The sequence below is a fragment of the Branchiostoma belcheri genome, unplaced genomic scaffold, assembly GCF_001625305.1.
Source record: "Branchiostoma belcheri isolate BF01 breed outbred unplaced genomic scaffold, Haploidv18h27 scaffold29, whole genome shotgun sequence".
NCBI lineage: Eukaryota > Metazoa > Chordata > Leptocardii > Amphioxiformes > Branchiostomatidae > Branchiostoma > Branchiostoma belcheri.
Genome location: NW_017803898.1, coordinates 220,835 through 243,049, shown reverse-complemented (window position 1 = coordinate 243,049; position 22,215 = coordinate 220,835). Strand labels below are relative to the sequence as shown.

General features: G+C 40.6%; 1 protein-coding gene across 1 annotated transcript; it reads right to left on the bottom strand.

Annotated features, from left to right (window-relative positions):
• Positions 1-7,254: 7,254 nt before the first annotated feature.
• LOC109473036 (translocating chain-associated membrane protein 1-like) lies at positions 7,255-18,830 on the bottom strand. Its single transcript, XM_019772927.1, has 10 exons — positions 18,592-18,830; positions 15,862-15,925; positions 15,261-15,382; positions 14,576-14,692; positions 13,727-13,870; positions 13,266-13,336; positions 11,841-11,951; positions 11,307-11,450; positions 10,353-10,501; positions 7,255-9,956 (listed from the first exon to the last, which is right to left on the bottom strand). Exons 1-10 carry the CDS (start codon positions 18,718-18,720, stop codon positions 9,823-9,825), a joined length of 1,185 nt encoding a protein of 394 aa, XP_019628486.1. The 5' UTR covers positions 18,721-18,830; the 3' UTR covers positions 7,255-9,822.
• Positions 18,831-22,215: the final 3,385 nt, after the last annotated feature.

Sequence of the window (22,215 nt, the reverse complement as noted above, 5' to 3'; positions counted from 1 at the left end):
CCCAAGGGCACAAGATCTGTGGCATGTCAGGACTCGAACTCGGGACCTCTTGGTTCCGAGTCTAGCACGCTGCCGCTATGCCACACGACCCCACGTAATTGTATTGTATATCATATAAGCTTGAGTCTGAAAGTTCGATCTTGCCAACAGGCTACGAAAAAATGAGCACGATTTAGTAGAAACTCCGAGATTTGCTGTTCGGTCACGACCGCTTCTTGTATTGCATATCATATAAGCTTGAGTTTGAAAGTTTGATCTTGCCAACAGGCTACGGAAATATAAGGACGATTTGGTAGAACCTTCGAGATTTTCTGTTTGGTCACGACCGCTTCTTGTGTTGTATATCATACACATGTATGAGCTGGAGTCTGAAGGTTCGATCCGACGGCTTTAAGTAAGGATGAATCCTCAGACCTTCATCTGACCTCATGTGCAGTCAGCAGCAGTTCCCGTGTCTATACAGGAAGTCAAGCAAGCAAGCAACGTCAAAGGAAGCAAGTAAGCAACCAAGCGGCAACCAAGCAAGCAAGCGAGCAAGCAAGCGAGCAAGCAACCAAGCAACTAAGCCAGCTAGAAAGCAAGCAAGAAAGCAAGCAAGCAGCCAAGCAACCAAGCAAGCAACCAAGCAAGCCAGCAAGCAAGCAACCGAGCAAGCAAGCAAGCAGGCAGGCAAGCAACCAAGCAAGCCAGCAACCAAGCAGCCAGCCAGCCAGCCAGCCAACCAGCCAGCCAGGCAGCCAACCGACCAAGCAACCAACCAACCAAGCAACCAACCAACCAACCAACCGACCGACCGACCAACCAACCAACCAACCGACCGACCAACCAACCGACCAAGCAACTTCGCGGCAAGCAAGCAATGTAAAAGTGGCTGCGAGAATATACGTTGAACTAATAACTTGAGTTCGCAGCCACTTTGTCTAGCTGTGTCCTTTCATTTGTATCCACCAGTGTTCTTCTGAATATAAAAAAAATCATTTGTCCTTGCCAGGTGAACTACCGATGTTCCAACACCAGTCGGGTCATTACCCCTCAAGGTTGATCGAACTATCGTGACCTTGAACGAGCTGTGGGAGAGACAGAACATCCCCCGTGTGTCCTGATTAATGGACCGGCGTTATCCGCAGTGTGAACAGGAGATCGAACATTTCTGACATCCGAAACGTATTTAGAGTTGTTGTGAATTGCGAATTTCTCTGCTTTAACAACACCTCCCCCACACATCCTACGACGCTGCTGTATTCAAATAAAATAACTATGGACACACAAGCAAACAGACGAATAAACCGAAAACAGAACCACGGAGAGAAAACAAGGACGGATACCAGTCAATCGAAAAATAGTGTCATTCTGTGATGCTTTTGGATCGGAATGCCAAATGAAACGTAGTTTATTTTAACGTTACATTACTTTGTTATTCTTGTGGTTTCCTTAATTTTCTGTATTAATTTTATTCTATTTTTGTTGATGTGACTAAGATCTTGAGTATGTGGAGTATGTAATGATAAAGAAATGATATACTAGTAATATGCTATCTAAACGTCAATTGGCCTTGAGTTCACGGTAACATCAATATATGCCTCACGATTAAAACGTCGGATTAAAAATTTCGTAGTTTCGAAGCAGATCTTTTGGTGACTGCAATGCAATATCAAATTTGCAACACAGTATCATTGACAGACTGGGTAGTATTCAACAAGCGTTAGACTGGCGAAAACAAGAATACACCAGTACAAAAAAGAAAGCCCGATATAAACACCTAAAACATGTCACAAACAAGTCAAAGCTTAAACCTCTGCTTGGAGAGTAAAAATTTTCCCGATGGACAAGTAAAGGAAAACTGATTACTAAGTACGGTCCTTCCACGCCATTGGCGAGTTTCTTTGTAATAAGATGATTGATTTATTGAATCAATACAACCGTCGTCGCGGTTAGAGCGAGGTCTGATCACTATTGAACTTCTACAGGGGTCGACCAAGGTCACACAGAGGGCACGTTCTAAATGTTAGCGTTAATCCGACCTATAATTTGTTGCTGATGATTGTACTCAAATTCACTGGATCAATGATCAGGACATACGGTCTAATTAAAGACACTTTGCGTCCGATAAATCTACAGGCGGTATTTTCTTTTCCTTAGACCGAACTTTGTAGCTAAAAATCAATCGACCCATTTGTGTTCCTCAGTCAAAGTTCATAATCTCCAAGCAGATCTTTCGTGGTCCATTCCTAAACGTGTTTTGGAATAACGCATTTTGGAAGGCAACAGTAGTGGGCGTTATGTAGTGGTGATCACAAATTAAACGTTACAGGTCTGACTCAGAGCATATATACCAAATTACAACTGGAAAAGTAACATTTGCAAAGCAAATGCATAATGTATACCTTCGTCTAAATCCATCCTACTATAAAATTGCAACATTATGTAACCCAACACCAGTTACCATGGTGAGAGACAGTTCAGTCAGCTTAGAGGTCACTGTTTGGAGAAGGAGAAGAAGAGGAAACGTAGCAAGAACAATGCTTTCTTTCGGTAAACATAAATACAGTCAGTCTGACTGTAATTATAATTTGGTATACTCATTGATACATGTATAATGTGAGTTACGTGACTTTTTTTTTATTCTCTTTAGACGGCCAAGAAATACCGTCGCCGGAAACATCTCGACGATAAACATTCGCACGACTATTCAATCGTCGTCAGTCTAAAGCCGGACATACAAAATAATGCTGTAACAGTTTATTCTTTCTTCGCCCGGAGCGCTAGCGTTTCCGTATCTCAAACTATATCTGTTTAGACACAGATTACGTAACGCCAGTTCTATCAGGCTTTTCGCGCGCTGGTTTAGTGTCATCGATTTTCTAACACAAGTGACTTTATCTAGACCACCATCTTGGCCACAGCTTGGCTCATATTTCTAGTGAGATTTCAAGTTTGAACTTCAAACCGACGCTAAAGTCTTGCACAACTGCCGTCTATTTTAAACCTTTATTGTTGCCGCTGTCGTATATTCTGAACGTAGTTTGCCGCATACATATATCCTGGTCGCAGGATGACTTTATTCATACATGTATTAAGCTTTAAGCTTTGATAGATCTTTAGTTGTAGAAGACCACACAAAAATCCCTGTACTTTTTGTTGAATCATGGAGTTAAAAGGAGATGGTTGAGTCAATAAAGAATCATATTTTAGCTTCCCGGATATGACTGGAGCCCAGAAAAACGATTTCCTACAAAAAAAATTGAGTTTTGCAAGGTCCCCCATATTGACCGTGACTTTTACTGATCCGCCTATACCTTTTAAAGCCTAGAATTCTCAGGTTTTAGTGTAAATAATAGGCGGAAACAGATTTGCTTGCCTGACATACTCTCCAAGAAGAGGTTTGGGTTTTGGCTTATTTTTGGCGTGTTTTGAAGGCTTTTTTCGCCTTTTTTTTGCACTGGAATTTTTTCATGCCAACCCAACACATTCCGGTGCAAAAGAGAAACCCCGATAAAAAGACCTAAAAACACGCCAAAAATAAGCCAAAACCCAAACCTTTGCTTGGAAAATAAACTGACGCCAAAGTCTTGCACAACTGTCGTCTATCTTTATCTTCCCGGATGTGACTGGATACTAGAAAAACTATTTCCTACGAAAAGATTGAGTTTTTGCAAGGCCGGTGACTTTTACTGATCCCTATTTCTGGGTAAGTAATAGGCGGAAACAGATTTGCTTGCCTGACACTCGTCAAAAAACCAAATTGCTTTCTAGCAGTTCAAGTAACTTCCGTGTACACTCATCGGTTTGAGCCCCTAACATCAGATGTAATCACAGCTAAACGGCTTGTTTTTCTCAGAACCAGACGACGTTTACGTTCGCCTCATGACGTCACCATATCTGCGCCTGCGCAGTGGAGAGCGTGACTCAGCTAGGTGACCTTGTCCTTGACTCAGACATGATGAAGTCAAGTGCAGAATGTTCCACGGCGGTTCTACAGCGGGGTAATGGTCCGGAGAAAATGGGGTTCGCGCCATTGACGCTCTGCGCGCGACGCAGGGACGTTGACAGATCACTTTAATGACGTCACGACGCAAGACGGTACTGATGACAGGAAGGGGTGCATGAGTTTTTTTTTATTTTTTTATTGAAACATATAATGACAAGACGCGGTGGCGACACACTCAAGTGACACTTTATATATATATATTCATGTCGCCACCAGACAATACATAATACAGACGACAAGCAAAGCACAGAGTTTTAGGAGTTTTTGAAATCACATCAGTAATTTGAATGGAATCCTAAGGATTTTTCACGGTTTTCGTTAGAAGTTAGTCTACGTTGCACCAGGATTTTGCCTGTTGCGGACGATATCTTTTCCAACATGTGAAAACTATAGTAGGGATGGTATCCTTAAATACGTGAATAAATTTTGAACAAGACGTTTTGTGGAAGTCCTATGGAGTTTCGCGCAGGCGCAGTGCGTTCTACTGAGGTATCTTCTGAGTTAAGCGCCCAACAAGGCGGACGATTCTAACGTTGTACATATATATATATAGTCACGTGAGTGCCAACAGCATGTAGAAAAGACCAGACTCTTCAATCACTGAGAAAAAATTTATTGACACAAATATTTATCCTTCCTTCACAGCTGACACAAGCTCAAGCCACAGATGTGCAGAAAAAACAGCGATGTTCAAGCATTTATGCCAATTTCATGAAGTTCATAGATAAATCATACTTAAAACATAGCAATTAGTTTGAGAAAAAACACAAATTTCATGTTTCACCTAAGGGATTTTCATCAAATTTGATTCCCATTACCAATTGTATGTTTAAGTAATTTTTTTGTAAAATTCATACCGCTTTCATAAAATGTGTATGAACACTTAATCACCCCTGAACAAGGTGGGAGCTTTCACAGACATCAGAAAACCTCAGTCAACAACAGATGCAAAATATCTTTCCCCAAAAGTACATCAATATCAGTGAATGAACAGCTCTACTCTCTGTGAACCATGAAAGACTTGGTCCTAGTAGGCTTAACTGTTGTAGCAAGTCTTTCACTGTAGTATCCTCACTGTAGTCCAGTTTAGAACATCAAGGAAAACAAACTTATGTATACTCATTAGGCCACACCAATTTAATTTCTTGGTTAACGGATTTTTCTAGAAAAATAATGAAGCGGGCGGGCGAAAAAAAATAAAAATAAAACAGGCCTAGGCATCCTATTATGGCCCAAAATGGTACAATAGGAGCCATGAAGTCAACACACCAGGCTGGTTCAAAATTTTAACAATGAATTTTGAACTTTTAATGATAACACTGCATTGAAAGATGGAATAACTGTAACAACTAGGATGAAAAGGACTGTTTTCAACTGTTCAGGGCAAAATATGAGCATTTTGCAGTTGATTCTGAATTTTTATTTTTATTTGCAAATCAGAAAAAAATGAAGCGGCGAATCCGTTAACCAAGAAATTAAATTGGTGTGGCCTTAGGGGTGGGTACCTGTTCGGCTTGATCAGGCACAAGTCCTGAGGATCAGGTCTAGGTTTGAACCTGATGACAGTAACCGTTAGCACAGTACCATATTTTGGAGAACAAACATCATTGAGTACAGGTCTCTGTCAGTGCTACACATTATTTTTGAATTGTATACTGGAGTGATGTATAGCTTTCAATTTACAATCATACAAATGTATGTCAATTTAGGCTAATCTAGTTTGATTCAGGGTTATTTTTTACTTTAATGGCCAGATTACTTAATAAGATATCTGAAGAGCAATTTCCATAGTTGTGTTTTGTTAGGATTAAAGAAAAAGAATTTTTTATGACTTTCATAGACCAGACCAAGCTGAACTTGCACCCACCACTGATACTCATTTTACTGAGCAAAACACAAAAATTTACCTTACATACATTTTTGTAGTTTAGTAGAGAATTCTCATCATTTTTAAGAAGTATGACACTTAAGCACAGAACAGTTAAACATTGATTGTAATGTTACAACAGTCAACCATTACACAACGCTGCACCAAGGCAATCTTTAGGACACAGAAGTTCCAACCTGTAAAAATAATGTCCATTTCAACCAGTGACCCGATTGGTCCTGATAATAAGTTTTGATACATAGAACACGGTTCTGGCCAATCAGAAAGGCTGTTACAGCAGACTGAGTTAAGATTACCATGGAAACAGATAAACAAGTATAAGCACTAGCCAATTAAGTACTACATAGCTATCATGTGACCTGTCGCCATGGTTACACAGTAGCCTCTTTTCTTCCCTTTCCATTAGTCACAAACTAATTATAAGTACACATTTCATAATATCATATACCGATACACTAACTAAATCAACAGCGTGAACCACTAAATATACATATCTGGATAAATATCATAACCCCTATCCTACTATATTATTAGAATAATCACTACATAGATGACAGATACGGCAATAAAGGTACGTCAAAATGTGAGAGATTACGTACAATATATTCCACCACATAGGGCCAAAAAAAGCACCATTTTTCACCACCTCAGTTACGATCACAGTACCAAAGATTATTGCAAGATGAGACAAAAAACATTTATTTTTTCCATAACAGTGAATGAATATATATGGTGCTACAATTTGTATTTTTTACTTTTTACGAAAAAGCCAACTTTTTACGAAAAAGCAAACATTTCAATGTGAAGTGTGTCAAAGTTTGGTGTCCCTAAGCAAAATATTGTTAACACCATCAATTGTAATGTTCCAATCTGGTATTCAAATTTTTGAAAATGTGGTCAGATCATTCTATAGAACTATGGAACCCGAAGTCTTTGTGATAAGTGTTAGAACCCCATGTGATATGACTAGTTATCACACATGCTGGAACACCTGTTTCGAACATTATCGCGGCCCAGGTATGACAATAAGTGATATACTCAATCATACAAATCCACAAAACAATTGAACATTAATTACATTGGGACATCACTATGGCACTTAATACACAATACATCCCCCAAAACATAGTCAACTTCTTGTGTATACTTACACATCAACTTAAGTGTCCAAATTCATCAGTATTATCAAGTCTTTGTCACATTACAAAGAGGAAAAAACACATCTCTGAGGTTCCTCGTAAAAAATACCACACAGAGAAAGGTCTGTAGAGTAGCTATGCAGTTGCCATGGATACAGTTGCCATGGCAACAAGAGTTACCATGGTAACAAGCAACTACAAACTGTCTTGAAAAACATGACAGACTTGTACAGTTAGCCATAAGCTTGTAGAGTTATGACAAGTTGTCTTCTTTCTCCATACAATTCCACATGATACAGACATGCCTGTTTACATTATACAACAGTTAATAAAACACTAATAAGTAAACAGCTACCATCAGTGTCCATTCTTTGTTGTGATACAAACAAACTCTTGTTTACATGAAAACATTAAAGACATCTGCGGAAAAGTACCGCTTTTTCACTTTTTGTTCTTTTTTTCTTTCTTCTCTCAGAAGGGTTCTATGGTCAACATTATTGAGACCAACAGCTGGCACAAAGTGTTTGCCTGAACTTAATTAGATCATCTTTATCTGACCAATCATGGCAGAGCATTTAACCGGATGGTCTGCTACTATTGCAACAGAGCACAGCTGAGAAAGCTCAATTATTTATGTTCAGTATAACTATAAGCATTCTACATGCCCATTGACGTATACACTGGAATATATTCTTTCTTGCTATCATGTAATGCTTAAAGGCATCCAATGCGATTTCATGGCAGCAAAAATGGAGATATTCTGAATAAGGCAATCTTTGTCATATTCACACATACTGCTTGACATTAGCACATTAGAGTCAGTATTTCACACTTGGGGCTTTTACAACTGCAGAAACAAACCGCAAGATATGAGTCCTTTATTTTCTGGGAGGTACCCAAAAAATTAGCCAAAGGCCCTTCCAGTTACATTTTCCGTCAGAATTTTTGCTCCAAGAGGGTCAATATACATTGGGACAGTGTGGTTTCAACTCAGTATGTAGATAAACAACTAGAATATTGACTTTGAAAAATCAGGTTTCCAAGCCCTAAAACTGCACTGGATGCCTTTAAGATGACGACGGTATTTAAAGTTGCTCATTTTCCTTTAAAAAAAGAGCACCCTAATTTTTAGAAATTATTGACTATCACCAGTTTCACTTTAATCCATTTTTGTGGAAGATGTGTAATGTACAAGGTACAAGGAAGTTACCACAACCAGAAAGTTGAAAAGACAGCAGATATTTCCCGATTTACCGTATCAATATCGAGAGATTTAAGTATTACTTCTATCAGCTCAAGAACGATGCTTAATTCTTTCTTTGTTTCATTTTATGGCCACTTACTTCTTCTCACTTTCATTGGAAAAATTGCAAAAATAGAGACATACCTATATGATAGGTACGTGCAAGTCAATGCAATTTTAAATGTATTTGTAAAGAACTGGATATCATTGATAATGTAGCAACCCTACACTGACTCTAATTCCCATTCCACCTAAACTATTCTACATCCCTATATAAGCCTACTATTTCAAGCACTTTTGGCTTCAATTACACAACACTGCCCCCTATCTGAGAAGTAGTAAACTGCAGCTGTTTTTCCCTTCTCAACATTTCTAAGTATTTCCATGAGGAATTGCTTCTGATAAAGTCTAGAGTAGGATTTTTGTAGATTTGTGTCTGGTATCACAAAACCATTCTCTTGTATTTGTTACGTCAAGTTGACTGTTGTGTTTCTGTTTCTGTGACTTTTCATCGCTGCCACATTTTACAACATTAGTCATTTATTATCAATTATATAATATTACGTCTATGTAACTGATATCAGTGTCCTCATTTCAGAATGTCCTGACTTTATACAGTTTTGCGTAGCAAAAAACTGTATACTATTTTCATATTGTCTTCTTATACTCTGATCTCTATTTCTGTCTGTTACTATTATTAAATCTATCAATTTTGCCAATTGCAAAATGCTTATAAGTTCCGGAGGTCACATGCTGACACGAGGGTAAAGGTCAGCTGGTCATAGGTCAAAGTTGAAAGGTCAAAGTGTGTAAAACCTTAATTAGAAAGATGCGCATTATTTTACAGCTTTAACTTCTTGAAGTCTTCATTTAAAGATCTTTACTGTAAGCCTATTTATTTAATAATACCCAAACTACTGTGTTCTTGCAGATTTAAGTAATGAATAGAGTGAAACCCTCTCAAAAACTCACAGAATGGTGAAAAGACATAAAACTCCCAATTATGTGAACATATCTTATTATATGCTTATTTTATGTACATTCAGTGTAGTATTAATTACAAAGGTGGGTGTTCTCGTGTTAATATTTTAGAACGTTCTTTTTCTTGCCTGATTTTCCATCTTTTCTTCTCAACTGAGCAAATTCAAGTCAAGGAATGGTGAGTTAATGGTGGAAAGTTCTTATAATCTGGATGAGGAATTTGCCATAAAAAGTTAAGATGGATCAAAAGAATGGGGTACCGAGATTTTACATGGTGTTGTTTGAATTGAGGAAATATCAGTGTATAACACCATTTTCCTCAGTAAGACCTCCCCTTGGAGAGAAATGGAATAGCCCAGATACAACCAAGCTGTGCTGTAAGTTGGAATATACCAATTCTGTTCAGGGGGATGTTACATGAAAGAAGCACTGGTTACAGTTTCATCAGTAATGCCTCCCCTTGGATAGAAATGGAATAGCCCAGATACAACCAATCTGCGCTGTAAGTTAGAATATACCACTTCTGTTCAGGGGGATGTAACATGGTTACAAACGTGGGCAGGTTTGCAGGTTGAGGACGGCCTTAGTGCTTCTTGCCGCCGCGGTTGCGAGTACGCGGCCCGCCGTTTTCCGCCTTGTTGTTGGCGCGAGGAGTCAGGCTCACGTCCGTGTCACCTCCCTCATCTGAGGAGGCTTCGCTGCCCCTCTTCTTGGCAGCTGGAACAGGGTAGAAAATGAGTAAAGCAGTCGTCTCAGGCTTCTCACCAGGACTTTTTCACAGCATAGGGGTCAGGTACAGAAGGGCAACTTTCGTGGCAAAGTCACGCATTGAATCCCAAAAACATGACCACAGCAGGGGTCTGGTGTTCTTCCTGAAAAATTTTGAAACTCATAACCCCGAGACACTACTTCTCACTTAATGAGGGACAGATTTTGTGAAGTTATGATTTTCCCTTTGCGATAGTTTCATTCTAAAGTTATATTTTCATTTTTTGCAAGATTTATGTAGGTTCTCCACAAAAAAAAACCTATGAAAGACAGCATAGGGGTCCAGCAGATATTGATAAACATGCACATGGCAGCTACGTAAGAAATATACAAAAACTTCCTTACCCTGCAGTTTGGCCTCTCTCCTCTCCTTCTGTCGCTGCTTGGCCTTCTGCTTGGCGGCCGTGGCCTCCCGATACCGCCGCAGCTGGAAGTTCAGGAAGTTCCACATCATCCAAACCTGCAGCAGGGAGATCGCTGCAAGGCAGTTGATCCTGGAATCAAAATCACTGATTAGTCATGACATCATTGAACAACATGGAGATGGCTGCCAGACAGTTGATCCTGGAATCAAAATCATGACATCACTGATTAATCATGACATCATCAAACATCATCCAAACCTGCAGCAGGGAGATCGCTGCCAGGCAGTTGATCCTGGAATCAAAATCACTGATTAGTCATGACATCATTGATTAATCATGACATCATCCAAACCTGCAGCAGGGAGATCGCTGCCAGGCAGTTGATCCTGGAATCAAAATCACTGATTAGTCATGACATCATTGATTAATCATGACATCATTGATTAGTCATGACATCATTGATTAATCATGACATCATCCAAACCTGCAGCAGGGAGATTGCTGCCAGGCAGTTGATCCTGGAATCAAAATCACTGATTAGTCATGACATCATTGAACAACATGGAGATGGCTGCCAGACAGTTGATCCTGGAATCAAAATCACTGATTAGTCATGACATCATTGAACAACATGGAGATGGCCGCCAGGCAGTTGATCCTGGAATCAAAATCATGACATCACTGATTAATCATGACATCATTGATTCATCATGACATCATCAAACACCTTCCAAACCTGCAGAAGAGAGATGGCTGCCAGACAGTTGATCCTGAAATAAAAAAAGTAAAAACTTAAAATTTAATCTGAAAGCTTTTGGTGAAAGTTCACAATGGTTAAGTTCTATTCACCTTTCCCTGTGCACAGAAAAATGCCATTTTGTCAATGTTTCCTCTTCGTTTTCTGTTGTATCATCATTACAAGTACTTAGTTTACCTTATGAGGAAGGTGTTGAAGTTTCCAGTGGCCAGGTCAAAGGTCTGGTTTTCTGCGCGGCCCAGTCCGAACCAGAAGGTGAGCACGGCCAGCGTCACGGTCAGGAAACGGGCGATCACGAACAGCACGGCCCAGATGGAGAAACTGGGATGGATACAAACAAAAGTTTGACTAGAAAGGTAACATTTGCCAGGCAAATGCATAATGTTTACCTTTGCATATGGTCTGCTCTGTTAATTCTTACTCAAACACATATATATGGTGAAAGAAGTCTAAATCCCTCCTGCTATAAAATTGCAACATAATATAACCCACCACTAGTTACTATGGTGACAGATGTTTGGTTCAGGTCATTGACCTTATTGGTTTGGACAAGAAGAGGAAACAGAGCAAAAACAATATGTTTTTCTTCGGTAAATATAATAAGGACAATTGTTCAAATGGACACATGTTCAAGGCAAAAATAAGCTATCTGAGGAACCAAGTGAAGTTACAATAGTCTAAACACCAGGCTATATCTAGTCCGGTCCGTACCCAGTTTTGGCGAAGTCCATTTTCTCGCTGTAGTACAGCATGCGGGACACATGGAACAGAGCCTCCATGAAGTAGTGGATCACCATACAGCACAGGCCAACACGAGTCAGGCTGGGGAAAATCATACAGGTCAGAATCAACAACACAGAAAAAATATTTGTAGTGGGTTTAGTGTAGTTTTCCTGACTGCTTTCTATCTCCTTTATTCCCTTTCTTTTGATCTCGTTATATCTCTTTATCCCTACAACTAGTATATGCTAAGGCCTATGGCTAGTCTTATTACTAAGGCCACACCAATTTCATTTGTTGGTTCTTTTACAAACAATAGAAAGCGATAGGGTGAAAAAAACAGGCCTAGGCATCCTATGATAGCCTCAAATGCTAATTTTGGAGCCATGAGGGTGACCAGGTTTGTTTTGTTATTCACGGACATTGTCAAAAGCAATCAATGAAAGAAACTATATAATATGTGTGGTCACATTATCAGCTAGTGGCTGCCTTGTGTACTGACTACTGTCTTGCTCCAATTTCAATAAAGAAAGAAAGAAACTATACAGCAAAGACTTCATTTTTTTACAGTGACTAAGGCCCAGTTTAGACGAAGCATTTCGCGACAGCGGCGATATTTCCCGCTGTCGGGACGCCGCTGTCGCGACGTCTTTATACACACAAATGACTTCGCATCGAGCATCGAACATCCGAATGTTCTAATGTTCTAACGCGCGAAATCCAAAATGGCGGGGAGCCGCCAATGTTTTTCCTCGCCGTGTGTCAGATGTTTTTCTTTATGTTAGTCACTGGCGTCTTGTCCAATATGAGGCGACGAGCAAGGGGTGCACGCAGGAGACGGTTGAGTTACCGGGAGATGTTGCTGACACGTCGCGCAGCAAGAATACACCCTGCTTACCTCACCGCTGCCATTGCTTTGGGTCTTAGGTGAAGAAACTCGCAGCCTTCGACTTTCGTCTCCTTGGACGACGAAACTCGCTGTGCGATTCTCTGCAAATCGCATACGATTACATACCTGGCCATTTTGATCAATGAGAGAGAGTTCTAATGCCCCGCGCTATATGCTAATCAATCCGCGCCATATGCTAATCGCTGAACTCTGACCTCCCGCTGTCGCGAGTTCTCTATACGCACTTTAAAGTTGTCGGGACTCCCGCTGAGTTGTCGGCCGACAATTTCGGAGCTGTCGGCAGAAAATTTCATGACAGCGGGACTACGCTGTCGGCAATCCTCTCTAGACGGCGTTCCCGCTGTCGGCGTGCCGCTGTCAGCAGTTACCGCTGTCGCGAAATGCTTCGTCTAGAGTGGGCCTAAATAGCACCAACTGAATGGAAAGACAATGTTCCAGCTTCCTGTGGTGTACATCTATAGTTAGAATTATGTAAGAGAAGATCAGGACAAGGGTGTAGTACTCACTTGAGAGCATAGGTGGCGCCGATGAAGACAAGGTACAGGGAGGCATACTGCACCCGGGCAGGCATCTCATCCTGGTGACAAGGACAGAATGATCAATTCATGACACAAAATCTTCTTAAAAAAAGGAAGGTAGGTAGGAAAGGAGCGAATGAAAGGAAGGAAGGTAAGAAAGAACGGAGGAAAGTTGGGAGGGCCTGAGGCTAGGGAAGGGAAGGAACAAATAAAGAAAGGAAGGAAAGAGGGAAGAAAGGTAAGAAAGAAAGAAAGGAGAGAAGGGGGAGGAAGGATGGAAGAAAGGTAGGAAAAAACATGGGAGCTAGTTATCCTACAAAAAATAAGAGCACTCAAAACACTCAATGAAGAAGGGTAGTAGAGAAAACAGTATGGAAGGTGGTAGAAAAGATTTCTTTCCTACCAAGGATGAAACAGGGTACTAAAACATGTCTGAAGGAATTCTTTACCTTCTTGACTTTCTGGAAGTAGAGTTCTGGGAAGCAGTGAACCCAGTAAGCCAGCTGGCAGATGTAGAAGAACTTGGTCTGAAACAGCATGTCTGTGTGGGGGTAACCCTCCCACAGCTGGGCTATGTTCGTGATGTAGTTCTCCTGGAAACAAATTTGTCCTTCTTGTTACGTATACAATCAACAGTTTTTTGCAAAATAAAAATAAAATACATCAAAAGATACATCTCAGTCTTACAAAACAATGTAGAAATGCTTGTCCTGAAAACATTTCAACAAACAAAACAACTGTCATTTCTAGGTACTGTACAAGATCTGGTGGTTGGAAACTCTGCTTTAGGAATTAAAGCTATTGTCTTTGTTGGTACAACTAACAATTTTTTGCAACATATCATGAAGCAAAAGATGCATAAGGTACATGTAGTGTTCACCAGTTTCCATCATATAGAATTTTCTAGTTTTGGACTAAATGGACACTTCAGATGTTGGCATGGCCTGCCAATGTGTGTTTTTAAGGTCTACAACTCAGCTAGATGACTTTAACATAATTCCCACATGTATTAAGATAGAAAAGCCTAGTATTAGTGGTTTTTGCAGCCTGGGTACCAACCTGGTCGCTACCTAACGGATGTAAACTACCTGGTAACAAGGATGGCACCTAATCTCCAAGCAGATCATATGGTGGAAAGGCAGTGTCCATTGGTGTACATTAGCCACCATAGATCGATCCTTTGGTGGCTGTACAAACTCCTCTGGCTAATGGATACTGTCTTGCCAACCACCGAAAGGGATCTGCTTGGACATTTAGATGGCACCCAGGCTGTGGTCTTTGCTGAGAAATGGACAAACCTCGAAGATGATGTTTGACCCCCAGATGACCGAGGCCACGTAGAAGATGACCAGCTGACCAGACTCATTAAACTTGCTGTGCTTCACCTTCGACAGGTGCAGGCGGCGATTCACCTTCTGCACAACACATGGAAAAAATTGTATTAAAGGAGTTCTTAAGACCAGAAGGTAGTGCTATTTTCTAATAGATTATGCTTCAATGAATACGCAAATAGCCAACTTTTTACAGAATAGTGCGTACCACATGTTTGTATCAATATCAATATCATTTTCCCCCATGCTGAACCACAATACATCTGGGAACTTTGGATTGTGCAATGCTCAAATACTTCATGTCAATATCAACATCTGTGGGAAAAACTATAGGAGACAAGCATACCAATATGATGCTTGCCAACTTGGTAGAAAACCCTCAAACCCTTAAATTTCTCTGGCTTATGCACTGCATATCAGGGATCTCCCCAGAAATTTAGGACAGAATGGAGGAGAGTGCGAAATATCGGTAAATTTGACCAAAGAACCCTGGAAAAGGGTGTAAAAACACTAGTTTTGAAAATTAACAGGGTGGAGCTGAGATAAGGACTGGGTGGAGGAGCTCCACTGCTCCATTGTTTAGGGAGGTCCCTGCATATCTTTTTGTACAACATATTAGTAACATAACATGTAACAAGAAATCACAACCCACATCCAGGATGTACTCCTGCACCACGGCGTGCAGCACGATGGCGATCAGCAGGTAGAAAAACACGCTGCAGAAGTCCTTACGGCCGTTGGTGTAGTACGTCACCTCCGTGGGCGGGTCTGTGTCTGCGGTGGGTGGGGGGTGAAGAAAAAAAAGGGTCAGGAACAGCAGTTTTTTTGTGGACTCCAGGAGTACATTTTTTAGTTTCATGCAATTAGAGTTTGAAGCTGGTGTGTTATGCCAAAGGGCAGTTATACCGGCTATACCGATTCAGATACAGAATGCAATTTCAGGGCAGAAAATCAGGAAATGTTCTCAATAAGTCAATCTGTGTGATATTGACACAAAACTTATTGTTTCCATAAGCACAACTACATCAGTATTTCATACTCTGGGCATTTAAAACAGTGCAGAAACAAGCCCCAAGATGTGTCCTTTATTCTATGGGTAATACCCCGAAAAATCATCAACCCAGAATCCTACGGTATCAGTAACCATTTTCCGTTACAATTTTCGGTAACTTTTGGCCATAGATCCTCTTGAAGCTTGTTGTTAACTTATTAACTCATAACACATTAACTCAGTCTCATCATTATTAACTCACCGTTGAAGACCTCTGTGTGGTTATGCTGCATGGTGATGAACAGTGACGCTGTCTGCTGTGTCACCTGCAAGAACCAACAACATGCCATCATTCCCTGTTTGTAGTTTGCAAAATATACAAATATTGGAACTAACAGTAACAGGTGCCTTGTTCCCATCATCCAAAGGAGGGTCTGCATGGGGGGCTCCTGGCAATGCAGTGGTAGAAATACTTTTTTCAGTGTTCTGAAATATTGCAGAATGGGAAAATTTGTTCTGCAATTTGGAAATACTTTCTGTGAGTGTGAACATACACTTGTAGGTCCAGCCTTAACACATGGCATATACAAAATTGCATGTTGGTAAACAGTTCACATGCAATTTGAAAAATGCTGGTAAAATTACTAGAATATTATTGAGTCAGTAATTAACACAAAAGCTCTTAATTTAAGAGCTTTCGTGTTTATTACTGGCTAATTTTACCAGCTTTTTTTTACCAGCATAGTCTAAGCATAATATTGTTTTTAAGAGTCTTAAAAACAATATTATGCAAGCCTTGTATTACTAGCCACATCTGGTACTAGCTCTACTAATAAGGGTACCAAAAAGGTTGCAATTATGAAGGAGCATATGAAAATTTTGTTGCCATAACAACTGACAATATCAGAAATATCATTTCCAGTATTTGACGCAGGTGAACAATTTGGTAAAAGAATAATTACATCGCAGTAAGCACTATAATGGAAATTACAGTCAAAACACATTTTCATAAGTGTCTCTAGTCCTCAATCTGAATGGCTATAATTTCATTTTGCCTGCAAGGCATACACATATAATATTACGAAGATATTATCTACATACTAAATAATTCCAATTGAATACTTAGTATAGTCTTGATATAGATTCAAAGGGTAACAAATTCTTTGAAGGTCCAATTTTAATATCATTAGTCATGGGTTATCGTAACTTTATCTTTCTTCAACATCAGATTGTAACATCTTTAGGATAGTTTCACTGATCAAATAGAAACAGAAGATACCGTAACTTCATTTATTTTCACTGTGGTTTTATTTTATGGTAGGTGGGAAAAGGACCGTTTTGTTTTTTCAGGATTTTAAGTTTTTGGTTGCGACAGTTCTATAGTACAGTACAAGTACAAATATATAGTGGTGTTGTGATTTCAAAGTAAGAAATATAATTTTGCGAAAATAAAATCACTGTAAACTTTTTCAAGATTTACAGTGTCGGAGACTAAGTAAGGGTTGTCTGATTATGTCGGTTGTTTTACCATATTAGGAAATGTAACGAAAGAAGGGCCTTGTTTTTTCCATAGAGGAAGTCATGTACAAGGCTGACTGAAACAGTAGACGGACATGTACAAAGATAGACCTTTCTGATCAACAAAGATAGCAAAAACATAGTAAGACATACACATATCATCAGGCATTGACTGGGTATCACTACTGTGTACATAACTACATAAAATTAGCGATGAAAATTGATTGGTGGCTTGTTGTTGCGGGTATTTCTTAGAAATATAAACATGTGTACAATGGAACACAAACATGTATCATATTTCTTCCGGTCTGAAAATAATATTGGTATCATGATACAGACAGGAGTCAGAGGATGAACTTGTAGGTTTAGTTTTCTTGACAAAAAGGTGTTCCTCCTTCTTTCCTACACGTCAAGGTACTAGTAATTTTTTGCAAATTCCTTTATTGCAAATTCCTTTATTTTCATAATTAAAAGTGATGAGGTACTGGTATTTGCAGTTTTTAAAAGTTTTTTGTTGAAACATAATGTACCACAAAAACACTTTCACAGTATCATGATTTCATATTCATAAGAAAGATACTACTAGTATCTCACAAATCTAGATCTCTAAAAAAATATGCCAATAAATATCTATCTCTTTTGCAGTTAAAAAAGAAATACATTGTACCAACAAAACCTCTGTGCCCTGAAGAATATCCACTAGCCTCTATCTGGCTTCAGAAGGGGTTGGTCTGTTTGGCCAATTTCTACTCTTTCCAGCCGCTTCTGAAGCCTGGTAGAGGCTACAATACATCCACAACACATGTAGTACTTCTAGGAAGCCCCCATCAACCATATGCCATATTTGGAATATATGCAAAATTAAGGATCAATTTAAAACAGTAACTGACTATTGCGTAGATCTTTCGTGTAGTGTGGCTACATGCATCACTAAGAATTCTTTTCTAGACATCTTGAAACTGATCTGATTTAGATTTGTCCATCACAAATTCACACAACCTTGGTGTTGCTGTCTACACTCTACTCAGTATACGTGGCACTCACGAAAATGTGTTGAGTGCGCAAAAAAATCTTCAATTTCACCCTCTTTTTAGTACTCTAAAAAAATAAATCCAGCAGCAATACAAAAAGGGAACTCAAGCGACCAGTTACGTAAAGAAAAGAGTTGTTGGTTATACCGATTTTTCTCTCCATATGGATATGATAACGTTACATAAATATGGTGCAAACGGAACGGAAACTGAGGCTGCGTCTAAGAGCTTACGTTGTTGTTGAGAAAAAACATCGCGTCTTCTAAAATTTCTAACCATCTATACAGTATTTGTTGGCCTTAAGGAGTGATGTGGCGAGTTGTGGTGACAAGAAAAGATGAGAGGAGAAAATAAATGGCGATATCTGTTTTCTAGGGCTTTAGCGAGCGCCCCATATGGGAGTAGACAGGTAGGAAACTAGGGGGAGGGCGGCTACACCTTACCTGGAACATCAGGCCGACTACCATGAACATAGCCACGCAGGACACGATATCAGCATGATTCTGGATGACGAACTCGTGGCTGAAGACGCTCGGGCTCTTGGTGCTGCCGACTTTCCTCCGCATCCCCATCTTGAAGGCTTTTTTCACAGCGACTCCTTCGCAAACCACTCCTTCGCGGTGCCACGAAACTCGAAGAGGCCGAAATTTATCCACAGATGCATGAAATGAGACGACACGATTGGTTAGAAAGCTGTTGACGTCTTGCAATACTCGATAATGATTGGCTAGGTGTCTGTTACATCATTGCTGATTGGTTAGCTTTTCATGACCGTCGGGAAAGTGTCGAAAGGTGATTTCCCGAATTTGGACGAGCCTAAATTGGTAGGGGTGATAAAATAGAATTATCTTTTGAACACATGATCCTTCCCATAAAAAGCGAAAGCAATAGAAAAAATTATATCTTTGTATTAAATATAATATGTTCTTTCATAGTTGTTGGTGAAATTTTCTTTAATTCTGTTTTTGTAGGTAAAACAATTCAATCGATTAAAAGTACCACCCCTCTAACTTCCCACGTCCCAAGATGGCCGAAGTTGGGAGGATGTGCAGAAAGTGTGGGAGTTTTGAAGTGTCTCTCCGGCCACCTGCGGCCACTGTCTAACGGTCAAACGTCTCAAAGGTACTCTCCAAAGGTCAGAAATAACCGGTGAAAGATTTCTAAGTTGCCAACGAAAGGTAGAAAGTCTAGGATAAGGTTTTCTCTGGACTGATTTCCCCCCTTCAATCTTATTTCAATATTTATACATGAGGGTAGATAGGGTAACAGTGTGGTCACAAGGCTCTCAGGCACCGTAAAAGCTGAATTTTTCTTCGGCACTGTGAGCCTCTGTCGCCGCCTGGCCAACTAAGCTAGTCCCGGGGATTTTCACCTACTGGAGTCAGTAATTTGGGCAAAAGACCTGGCCTATCTAGCAAGCCCCACCCCTTTTTCTTTGGATGGTGAACAGAAATACACAGATTCTAACGTATTCACCTAGCCCTAAGCCTGGATGCCAGACCACTAGCACGCTAGGCCCACAGTTATTAGCCATCGTGTGAATCAGGTTCTAAGGGACTGTACGATATTTACCGGGGGGGGAGGGCTGGTGCAAAATGGTCCGGTAAAATTTTTTTTCCATGGCCCTCCCCCCGGCTCAAAAAATTTTTCGGTGGCCCTCCCCCCGGCTCAAAATTTTTTTCAATGGCCCTCCCCCCACCCCAAAAAAATTTTTCGGTGGCCCTCCCCCCCATTTTTCCAGTCCATGTCTCTTTCTCCCTCCGTAAATTCCCGAATGAAGTACGCATCTCGATTAAAGTACGCACCCCCGACTTGGGGCTGGTGGGAGACAAATATTCCCGTCTGAAACGTAAAATGGAAAAACTCGAATTAAGTACGCACCCCTTCTTCGCACGGCCGGTACCACAGTGAACATTAGTATGTATGTCTTAAAGACAGTTCGTCGTTCCAAACAAATTTGAAATGGTTAAAAACTAGATTCACGCCGTGTACTACGTGATTCTATGGTAACGTAGCGGGAAACGTTTCAAGTTCGGCCTTGTTTTCACCGCCGGCCGCAGCCGACTTGCCGTCACCACCGCATCGAAAGGTAAGGCAAGTGCGGCGAAACGCACAGATTTGGATCCAGCTTTGGAGTGTTGGTGATCAAGCAAGCAAATTATGGTCAATAACGATTCGTGAAAAAAAGACAATATTTCAATATTGATTATGTCGGTAACGGGGGGGGGGTAGTTGAATGTTAATGTACAAGTACGTAGCTTTAATATTTTTAATACGAAATGCGCCGAACATTTCTTTAATAGCGCCCGCGCGATCGACCCAAGGAGAGCAACAATCATACAGGCGGAGAACTGGGCGGAGTATTTGGGCGTAGAGGTGCTACCGAATTTAAAATTTGACACCGAAACCAATTAACACAACAACAAAAGACTACTGGGATCAATGGGACTTGCGATTCCAAACAGGAGAAAGTGACAAGTTTGACTGCGTTTCAAGTAATCTCTCGTTATGTGATAGATGTTTTTGTCACAAAATCAAAGGAATAAACACATGTATTAATTTGTACTCAGTAAAACTGATAAGTAAAGTCTGTTCAGAGGAAGGAAAGACTTCCTTCTCGGGGTCCATGTTCTGGAAAGCTGTCCTCAGCGCTGCGCATGCCACGGCCCTCTCTGTGTTCTTCAGCTGTAGGTGTAACACCCCACCCACCGGCCGGGCGGTAAGATTTCATCAAAGACTACATTTTAAGTTAACTCCGCCCCTATCATTGTAGCTTGCCGAACAGTCGAGTAGGAGTATATCTAGCTGGAATTTTCACGTCGTACTGGCTGGTGTAGCCCGCTACAAAGTAATTTCCTGTGGCATTTATCAAGATTTAAAAATAGTTGTGATACGAAGTGAAACATGGTTAACAATTTCTGAACCTTTGAAACGACATGGGCATAATCTTTGTTGAAGATTCCTGAGTTGAACTCAAGCCGGAAGTGTATTTGAAATGGTGACCATCAGTCGAGGCACAACTGTTATGTTATCACGTTACGTTACGACGATCAAGAACGTTCACGGCTTGCGGACCATTTCAAATATTACCACTCACAAACCCTACAATGTCTATTGTATGTGTACTTACGGGAGGTTATATTTTTGCCGGGGTTCTACTGAGATCGGCGCCGGCTAGCTGCATGGGGAACGATCCTGTCGGCATGACAAAGCGCCGGGCGTCATTGCCAGAGACCTACATTTTCTTACCGTGGGTGACTTCTTCTTTTTACCGCAACTTGGTGTCAATATCGACGATAGTCACAGGAAATATGTTCATTTATTGAAGTTTAACTTTATTTCCACTCGTCAATATTCTTATCTAAACATGCTATAGACGATCGATGTTCCAAGCTCCCCGTGCCGGTGTTCCGCTATATTCCTGGGTTGTCCACGGATTTGTCGGCAGAAAACTCAAATAAAGTACGCACCGCGACTTTGGCGACGGCCCGAGACACTTCTGGGATTTTGAAAAATGTAAAAAGTGCGTACTATATTCGGGAATTTACGGCGTCTTTCTTGTAATTCGGTACTACGCGACGCCATATTTTACAAAAGTTTTTCGGTGGCCCTCCCCCCCAGGCCGATTTTTTTTTTCGATGGCCCTCCCCCGGCTCAAAATTTTTTCCATGGCCCTCCCCCCAGGCCAAAAATTTTTTCAATGACCCTCCCCCCCAGTGCACCAGCCCTCCCCCCCCGGTAAATATCGTACAGTCCCTAACTGATTATAACTTCCTTGGGCATGGAGTCGAGAAACTGGTCTGGGTAGGCCCTGGAAACAGTCTGGCATCCAGGCTAGTTTTCACGTTGATAGTTACCTTTATTTCTTAATATCACAAAGCATTTATGCACTGTAACATGCCTATACGAGTGATCACCATGACGTCATGGTAGGCCAAAAGCAGGTGACGGTTGGTTGATTTGCCTACCAATAGTTTGCATATGTCTTCAAATAATTTGCATTTATATGAATAATGCAAACAAAAACAGCGATCGCTCGTATGGCAGAAAGGATGTTATATTGAAAG